Raw genomic sequence first — 9,736 nt, 5'->3', positions numbered from 1 at the left:
AGGAATGTCTGGTTGCAATCTAACTACACCATAAATTATTCCACTCTGTGGTAACACAGTCTGGCAGTCCTGAGCTGTTTGGGAGCCGTGTGCTTATTTTGCTAGGTGGAGTATTAGAAGTTTCTTCAGGTTAAAGCTTCGTCTTGTGCTCTGGTGGACACTGAAGAGTACTTCTATATTAGACATCTTTGTCTAATTTGTACATTTACTGAGTTTTGGCTTCTTCCACTAAAAGTGGCTACTTTGATGTTTATATTTCTTGCTAGTGCAGCAGCAGCTGTGACATAGAAATCACTTACCATTAATTAGTTATAGACATACCTATGTCTCCCTAAAACATATTTTGGGGTTTTTTATTGGTTGAAATGTGGAAACTGTACAGGGTGCTCCAATAAAATAATTCTCAACAGGGCCAGAAATACTTATGCTAATCCCCAGCAGTGCATATAATTAAATCCAGAAGGGCCTTAGAGCTTTAAATCAAGTTAACTTTACTGTGATTCAAATACGTGCAACGTATTCGGTGTCCATATAGAAACATAATATTAATTAGAAAGTTTTGTGCCGAAATCTTTCCGAAGACAACTGAAACATGCAGGAAATAAAGCTGTTATTTCCCCAAGTTCCCTGGCAGTAAGCATTGTAGAGGAAATGTCAAATTTCTGTCTTTGTCTTCCAGTTCACTTGCAAGCTGGCTATATTGAGCCATGTGATTTTTATTTTTTTTTTCTTTCATGGCAGAATAACAGTAACTGGTCTTTAAAGGGAGGAAAAAAAAAATACCTGTAGAGGAGAAAGAATTAGAATTGATAACTGGGAAAACCAAGTCACCTACCAAAATCTTGTTTTCTGTTTGAGGTGCAGAAGTGCAAACACGCAAAACGCTGTGAATATTATGGTATGCATGTGCTCGGAGATGACATGTTCTGTCATATTCAGTATACAAAATCACCTGCATTTTCTCCAGAACAGCCAAGGTGGACTTGGAAGGAGGAAAGCCAGCAGCAGTGAATCAGCTACTTAGAGCAACCACTGCAGTATTTGATGTGTTTTCTACATAGCTGATAATTAGTGAGCCCAAGGGTTTGGGAGTGAGAATGCTGCTGTTCATCTGTTGTTCTTTCAGTTGACTGGAGTCCAAAAGGCTGCAAAGACTAAAGCCTGATGGCTGCTTGGTGGTGTGTAAATAGCAAAGTCTTGCCTGTTACTGAGCACCACTTCCCTTAGCGCCCGCGGGCGAGCGGAGGCTCAGCAGCGCGGTGAGTGGGAGCTGCCCAGGTTCAGCTCCGTAGGTGGAACTGGTGGTGCTGAACCTCCTGGTTGGAATTGGGTGCTGAACCTCCTGGCTGGAACTGGTGGTGGCTTTGGATCTTGCAGACAAATAGGACTTCGAGTCATAGAATCATTATTATTGGAAGAAACCTCAAAGATCATCAAGTCCAACCGAGCTTCATTCAGCTCTCTGTGATCCAGCTTCTTAGAGTAGTACTAAGCCATCAAAAAATTAAATACACTTTAACTTTTAACAATGTAATTCTCTTACTTATTAAGATAGCAACATCTAAGCCTAAGCTTGATATCTTTGGTAGACCAAAGCCAACCGTATTGCTGGAAAGGGGTTTTATTTCTGTTTAAAAGCTGAGTTTATGTTGTATTTTGCATGAAACATAAGGTTTTAAAAGTACACCATTCTTAATGTTTAAATTATTTGGGCTTAAATTATTTAAGCTGCCAAACAGATTAAGAAAGGGGGATAGCAGCTGGAATACACTTCCACCACAAAGTAAGATGAGCTACAGCATTATCAACAATTCCTTGATAAAATTGAAAAATCATCTGTGTTTTCCTTCACAAAAATGTTGTATTTTTTAGGAACAGAATCACAAACAGGCTGATTTTTTTATTTATTTTCCCCACAAATACCATAGCTGTAGCTCTGCATTCTCCTTCTGTTTTCTAGGGTTGGCATGGCTTCAAATCTGCAGACTAACTTGAAAAAGAGTGAGCAGCCTTACTGGGCTGTGCTCGTGTTGTCTGCTCAGACTTGAGCCTCATTCCTGAGATTCCTGGCTTCTGAGGGTTTCTCTGGGCGAAACGATGAAATGCCAGATTGAATAGGCTCGCACAGTGAGGGCCGCAGCCCCTCTTTATTTGTGCAGTAATAAAAGTTCAGTTACTGCTGTTGAATGAGACCAGAAAATTTCCTTTGTTGGTACTGCAGCCCGAGTAGTTTAAATGGTTCCTGCTTGTTCTGCTGCGCCACTACTCCAAAGAAAAGGAGGTGTCAAATATTCCTCCTAGCTTGCATCTGAGCAGAAGGACTGCCTATAAAAGTGCGCTTATTCTAGCTCAGCATCTTTAATATGAGAGGTTCAGGAGGAAAACCTAAAAAGAAAAACCCTCAAAACAAACACAACCACAGCTGACACAGTAGAAAGGAGTCTGGGCTGGAGGTGGTGACTGTATGTATACATAAATACATGCTGATGGACATATATGGTATGTTGTATCCCTGAAGACTGGTGAGTGAGAAGATAGGTATGTGTCTAAGGAATTAGTTTCTGGGTGAGGCTTTTTTGAGACTCCTTTCTAGCCAGCAACCCTTTGGCCAAGCATTAATGATCTTCAATCCTGCCCTTACTTGCTGAAGCCGGGCAGGGAGATGTGCTAGCCAGGCGGGGAGATGTGCTAGCCAGGCAGTGACTCTCACCGGCACACAGGCTGCTGGCGGGGCATCAGCCTGTGGTGCTTTGGCTACTTTAACACCGCAGAGCAGTGCGGATGGCTAGTTAACGGCACGCCGCTCTGCAGTTCCTCTGTCCAGGGCAAATAATTTGGCCCTGGGGCTCCAGGATGGAGGTGCTGTAATAGCAGTGCTGGAGATAGCCGGGGAATAATTAGTAGTGGAAAATGCTTATTGATAGTCACTGCAAGCAGAGCTGAGCTCAAGTGAGTAGTTAACTACCGGTCAGCTCAGCTCGCTTAGATTTCTTTCTAATGTGTCATTTACTGCCCTCTGTCCAGGGCAAATAATTTGGCCCTGGGGCTCCAGGATGGAGGTGCTGTAATAGCAGTGCTGGAGATAGCCGGGGAATAATTAGTAGTGGAAAATGCTTATTGATAGTCACTGCAAGCAGAGCTGAGCTCAAGTGAGTAGTTAACTACCGGTCAGCTCAGCTCGCTTAGATTTCTTTCTAATGTGTCATTTACTGCTGAAGATGGCTAACTGTTTTTTGAAGAGCGGTGTTTTTGACAGCTGCCTCTTTGTTAGATTGACATCATTTATGAAGATGAGCATTTGAATAAAATAGGCTTGTTCAACAGATTACCTTCTGCTACCTAGTTTGGTAATGCTTCATTCCCCATGTGTTACTCTTCATTTCAAAAACAACATTCCTGGGATTCTTGACTCCTTCCTTCCAGTATAAGCTGTCCAACTGAAGTCATCTGTGATAAGTTCACACCATTCCCCGCTCTGCTTTGTGCAACAGCGTGAGCTGTCTGTCAGTTAAAAACTTGAGGAATTTCTCTAATCCGGTTAGTAGTCTGCTCAGCCTTTGAGACCTTACAGCCAATTAGTTCTAGATAGTTGGAAAATTGGTGGTATAATTAGCTGATAACTCCCCAATTTGTGCAAACTCTATTCTTGTTGCGTATGTTCTGTGCTGTATATTAGGTTCAGGAATGGTGGCTGGGTGACAGGAACTTCCTAGGAAAAAGAAAGATTTTCCCCCCGCCTCCCAAACCTGTTACCAGATTCACCAGATGATAAAAATGGGATTTCTGACTCTGGAGAAGTATTTGTAACTCTGCACATCATGACAATTCTTAAAGAAAACTGCATCTCCCTTAACAGTTCTGGAAGTAAAACTTGCACAAGGGGCAATATTGGACCAATTTCTGTTCCATCGGATTACTAGATTAGCTTTGATCTCGCTAACAAAGATTTGTTTTATGGACTAAACATAAACATTTATTGCAAGCCTATATTGGTTTACAGATTGATGAGGCTTTTTGTGACGGATAACTTGTGTGCCTGCCTACAGCACTGGGATTCTTTCCTGCTGGAGTACTGCAACAAATGCTTTAGTTTGAAGCAAGAGTTTCTTCTAAAAATTGTCGATATCCATGGCAACTAAAGATGCTTTTTGCACTTGGAACTTTTTGTTTTAAATAAAATGTTAGAACAATCAAAACCGATTTCTTTCAAAACTTTCTGAATTTTTCCCATGAAAGCAGAACTGTGACAAATCTGCTTTGAAGAAACCTTTTGGAGGTTAAGGATTTGTTCTCAAAGTCAAATCCCTGCAGGTTAATGCTGGGACTTAAACTTGGGCTGACCCGATTTCCCTTTTCTTGTTATTGGGGGCATCACAAGCTTTTGGTGGGAGATGGCTCACGGGGGTGCCATCACTCTTAATCACTTGGGAAAGCTGTTGCTTTTGTAGGTGAGAAACAAAAGGAAAGTGGGGAATTCAACAACTGCAATGGATGTTTTGGGAATATAGGACTGTTGAAGAAAAGATGGTATCTGGGTGCTATTAAAGAGCTTCGCTGAAAACCTTTCTAAACTCTCTGAATAAAATTGCATGACTGCAGAAAGTGAGAAATATAAACTAATAAAAATGCTGTTTGTTTCCTTGCAGGGTCTCCTTATTACGATAATGTCCGCCCGCTCTCCTATCCAGATTCTGATGCTGTCCTGATTTGCTTTGACATCAGTCGGCCAGAAACTCTTGACAGTGTGCTAAAAAAGGCAAGTGTTCGAGAAACGTTTTGAGCACAGAACTGTTTGAGTAGCTTGTCTGTAAATCTCTGAAGAGTAGTGCTGTTTCCTACATTGGAAACTTCAGTTTGTTTCTTTTAATGGAGAGATGACAGGACCGTGCTCTGCAGCGCTAGAATTTGAGATCATTTGTTTGAAAGGGATGAATGTTAATTGAAAACAAAAACTCCCTAATGGATGCACAGGGGTGAAGTAAATGCACATTCCTCAGCCCTTAGATGGCAGTGAATTGTTTAGGGTGGTGTGAGGTGCAGGGCTGGGTACAGCGAGAAATTGTCTCTCACATTATATTCGTAGAACAGACAGGACTGAGAAACTTTGCTGTGTTGCAAAGACAGTTAAAACGTGCCTGCCAAGTGTTTGGACTTTTGCCATGGCTTTACGTAATTTCTCAGCCTGAAGTTAGAAGGAGCCAGTGACAACTGCCTTTGGGAGCCACCAGAAGACCTAGCAGTGGCATGGAAATGCAACCCTGCACCAAACTTCAGAATTTTTCTTGAGCTCAGTGATCCAAGATTATGCCAGACTTTCTCCGAGTTAAAACATTGAATTTTGATAATCAAGCTCTGTGTTTGCAAGGTGGTCCTGGTCCTCTCCTTGGTCACTGGGCACGACTCAACTTTACAGTGTTGTCTTTAAGGCTTAATGACCTGAAGTTCCTTTTTTCTGTAGCTGGGGCCAGCGATTCTTGTGTCACTGGGAATAAAATGGCATACAATGCTCTGAATAGTCTACAGAAAATACTTCAGACTGTTCTCTCTGCTACTAACTGTTCCAACAAGCATCTAGAACTGTCTTTTGCTTTTTCATCCCTGATAATATTGGTTACTGTACTGTTGCTTAATTCTGTAAGATTTTTCTTAGTATACTTTTACACCCAAATGATATCCTTAAATTTTAGGGATTGTATGATCTGTTCAGATTATGCTGCGACATTTTTGGCTTTCCTGTGTCCTCAAAACAACCATGTAGATGGGGAAGGAACTCAAGGAATATATTGCAAGTTCTGTTTGAAGGGCTAATTACTGACTCACAATAGCTGAACCCTTGGTGGATTTGTGTAGTTTTAAGTGTGAGGAAGTAGTCATGAGCCAATACATGGCAATGCTTATTTTGTGGTCATACAAGACCTGCCTCTGTAGCTCCGTCTTGGGGAGCCGTTGAGTGTGGTGACACCGGGTTTCATTGGTTCCTGTCTGCAAATGGCTATGGCTGGGTGTTTACTGCTTGTGAGGAGCGACAGGTCTGCAAACCTTTACTCATGTAGGTAAACAATCTCAATTCATTCCCTCTTGATTAGTAAGTTGGTGGAATTAATGAATGTATGAGATTGTAAGATTTCATCCTTGACCAGGTCCTGCTGGAACTAATGCCTTTAGAAATTAGCTTGAGGGTAGATACAACTGTTACGTAAGAATATTTCCACATCAAATGTCATGACTTACTGAACTTCAATTTGTGTCCGTTGCTGCGTCGGATTTAAACATTTAACTACTTGAGTATAATAACAACCTAAAATTTTACAGTGGAAAGGTGAAATCCAGGAGTTTTGTCCGAACACCAAAATGCTTTTGGTTGGTTGCAAGTCGGATCTGCGCACAGATGTAAGCACACTAGTGGAACTTTCCAATCACAGGCAGACACCTGTGTCCTACGATCAGGTATGTGCCATGTCCTTCTTTGTACTTAGGGGTGGAAGATAAGACTCTTTTTCTCTCACTGTAGCCATCTTTATGAACAGCTTCTCCCCTCTGTTGGCACGAGTACATCGTAGAAGGCAGATGTGCATACTTTAGTAGTAGATGGAGGTGAATTTGAAAGCTGTTACGAGTGTGAAGGCAAAGCCTACCTATAGACTGGATACAGCAGAAAATCGTGCAGCTGCACAACGCATGCTCCAAGCATCGTAAGATTGTAGCCTTATTGATTGCAAAGAGCCTTTTAAGTGAATTGAAAATAAACTTACCGCTTTTCTGGGCCTGTAGTGGCCAAAACAGTAACTGAGAGGTGACATGTCCTGTTCTTTTACTGACAAATGGGTAAGATTGTTGTCTTCAGATGTTAGATTTGAACATCATTCGTTTAACTTTAGCTTCATGACCAGTACTGCATGTCACCTGTCCCTGTTAAAATCCTGTTGCCTTAAAACACCTGTGAAGACACCTAGTAGCTCCCTCTGAAGGTGGCAGCAAATCCAGAAAGCATCTTAATTCATGGCAGCAGTTCTCTGCTGCTGGGGAAGTGAGAAGTTTGGAGCCGAGCATCTGAGGATAGGGAAACTGAGGTGAAAGGAAAAGGAATCAGACCTTGGGACAGCAGGAGGTAGAGAAGAGGGGAAAACTAGGCTCTAAGGTAAACTTCCCCTTATTACTCACACATGCCTAACGTGCGTTGCAGCTGAATCACAGTGGTGGTTTGAGATACACCCTCCATGGTGTAAGAGTGAGAATGGTGCCTCCAGAAGTAACTTCAGCTGGTCTGTATATGCTGTGCTATTAAACAGTTTTTGCTGTTTTATCCACAACCTCAGGTTTTCCAAACCAACAGCTCCTAGTAGGTGATTACTAATAATGCAGCCTCCTACAGCATGTTTAAATTGGAAAATGCAAAGATACCGTAAACTGACTATCTTGATTAAAATATAACACGGAGTGTTGTATTGTGATGGCTTATGCTGGTTATGGCATTTTTCTATGCTTCACTCGGTAAACATCTCTCCATCTCAGACAATTTTATATGAAACTAAATGCCAGTTTTTTACCCTAGCGTAAAACATTTTGGAAGTGTCCTTAAATCCTGCTCGTTGCGGAAGATGTCATCTTGGTTACAAACTCCCACTGTTGCATGTGTGTATATTCATGTTCAGCCTCAGAGCTGTAATTTTCCGTTTGAATACTTTCCATTTTTCTTTGAATGCTAAACTTAAGAGGAAATACTGTTTGCCCCTTACTCATACACAAGTTCATATGTTACATTTTTTTTTACAGTACTTGAGTAAAATCGCCAAGTCTCGCCCCTTTGTCCTCTGGAGTCGAGATGCAGGATCTTTAAATTCCCTTGCCTTACTAAGTTGACGTGGGATCAAAGAGCTTAGTCGGGTTTTCCCCATTGCTCTTAACTTCATAAGGAAGCGTTGGGAGGATAAAGCCAGTTGATGGTGACACCCTGCCTCCAGTATGTTAACCAGTTTCCAGTCAGCTACACCTGAGCAAACGTTTCTGAGGCTCTAATGTATAGACTAGTAGGAGTTGAGGTGTTTAACCGTGGGGAGGGCTTGTCCTACAGACTAATACTCCTTTATCAGCAATGCCCACTTAAAATTGATAAGAAGATGGCTGCATCACTGCAGTGTAAATAGCACATACGGATAACGTGGGTCCAGATAGACTTGTGACATTGGCCTGCCACTAGAGCGAGGAGGAAGGGTTGGACTGACTTGTGCCTGTATCTCAGGCCTGTGACTGTGAGGAGTGGCACATCAAGGATGTGGTTAGATTTCGTAACTTAAAAGATTGATCCCTCAGAAATAAAATTCCGTTTAAATGACTCAATTTTTTCACACAATGTTGTATTGTCTTCCAGTAGCAAAATCCACAATAGGCTACTGGAGTTATCTGCCAGAGTCATGTGTTGTTTTCCCTGTGCTTCTGGAAGAAACGTCCCTGCTTTGACTTTTAATGCACTTAAAATCAAAATAGAAGGGCTCGTGTTACCACCAATGTCCTTTTTTCTTTTTCTCGCCTGTTCTCTAGCTACAGCTTGATAGAACTATCCCCAACCCAGAAACCCACAGCACGTTTTCCTACGAACTTTGCCCCCTTCTTGGAGACGTAACTCCGGCTCTGCTCCAGGTCAGGGGGCTGCTGGCTAGCCCTTAAGGCAGTCAGAATATATTTTCTCTTTGGAGATAGCAGGCTTAAATCTGGAAGCTGCCAGGTCCAGACCTTTCCCAGTGAGCAACTGATGCACGATGCGAGTTAAGGTGTAATGGTGAAATTGCTAAATAGGTCCTGTTAGTACTCCTCTGGCTTTCTGCAGTTGTTTGCAGGTCACTGAGCCTATCTTCTGTCTTCCAATTTGTGTTTATTGGCATAGGAGATAATGCTTGGATACTTGTTTAATGCATCTTGGAACCAAAGCTCTGTTTATTTTGCAAAATTAGCTGCTGGCTGTAGTGCTGGAGCTTTAGCTTTGGTTTTCGCGAAACATTGTGTGTGGAAAACAGTGCTGAAAAGTAATTGTATGGTTTGCTTTGGCTCTCTGCAGAAACTTGGTATTGATTGCATGTTCTTTTTTCCCTTAGGGTGCAAATATGGCCAAACAGATTGGAGCAGCTACGTATATTGAATGCTCAGCCTTACAGTCAGAAAACAGTGTCAGAGACATTTTTCATGTTGCCACCTTGGCGTGTGTGAATAAAACAAATAAAAATGTTAAACGAAACAAATCGCAGAGGGCAACAAAGCGAATTTCACACATGCCTGGCAGGCCAGAACTTTCCACAGTGGCGACGGACTTGCGAAAGGACAAAGCAAAGAGTTGCACAGTGATGTGAAGGACCTTGATTTCCTGGGGAAGGAGGAAGAGAGCGTCTGGGAGGGGAGGAGGCTCAATGAAGTACACAGCCACATGGTATTTAATGGGGGCTCATGCCAGTGCTTTAATGGGGACTTCACCTGTTGTATGAGACTGTACTTAGGAACTGAGCAGTGGGAAGAAATGGCTCCAAACGAGGTGGCATCAGGAAGTGACACATTGAAGAAAATGCCAAAAAAAAGGGAAAATGTTTGAATGCGCTGAGAAGAGAGTGAGTGAAAGGGAAAATAACGCTGCAAAGAAGAGAGATGTCATTGACAGTGCTTGTTTCTTTTATTAACGCTCTACTCCTGGATGCTACCACTTTGATTTCATTAAAATAATACTTTAATTTTTTTTTAAAGAAGACATTAT

At 42.0% G+C, this 9,736-nt stretch overlaps 1 protein-coding gene across 1 annotated transcript; it reads left to right on the top strand.

Moving 5' to 3' along the window:
* The first annotated feature begins 2,486 nt into the window (after positions 1-2,486).
* On the top strand, positions 2,487-9,341 carry RND3 (Rho family GTPase 3). The gene is given in 4 exon segments (XM_009705912.1): positions 2,487-2,538; positions 4,647-4,756; positions 6,313-6,447; positions 9,090-9,341. Coding segments are annotated over 4 exon segments (549 nt in total).
* The last annotated feature ends 395 nt before the right edge of the window (positions 9,342-9,736 follow it).

This window comes from Cariama cristata, unplaced genomic scaffold (genome assembly GCF_000690535.1).
Source record: "Cariama cristata isolate BGI_N322 unplaced genomic scaffold, ASM69053v1 scaffold38738, whole genome shotgun sequence".
In the NCBI taxonomy this organism is placed as follows: domain Eukaryota; kingdom Metazoa; phylum Chordata; class Aves; order Cariamiformes; family Cariamidae; genus Cariama; species Cariama cristata.
This window is presented reverse-complemented; position numbering and strand designations above follow the sequence as displayed.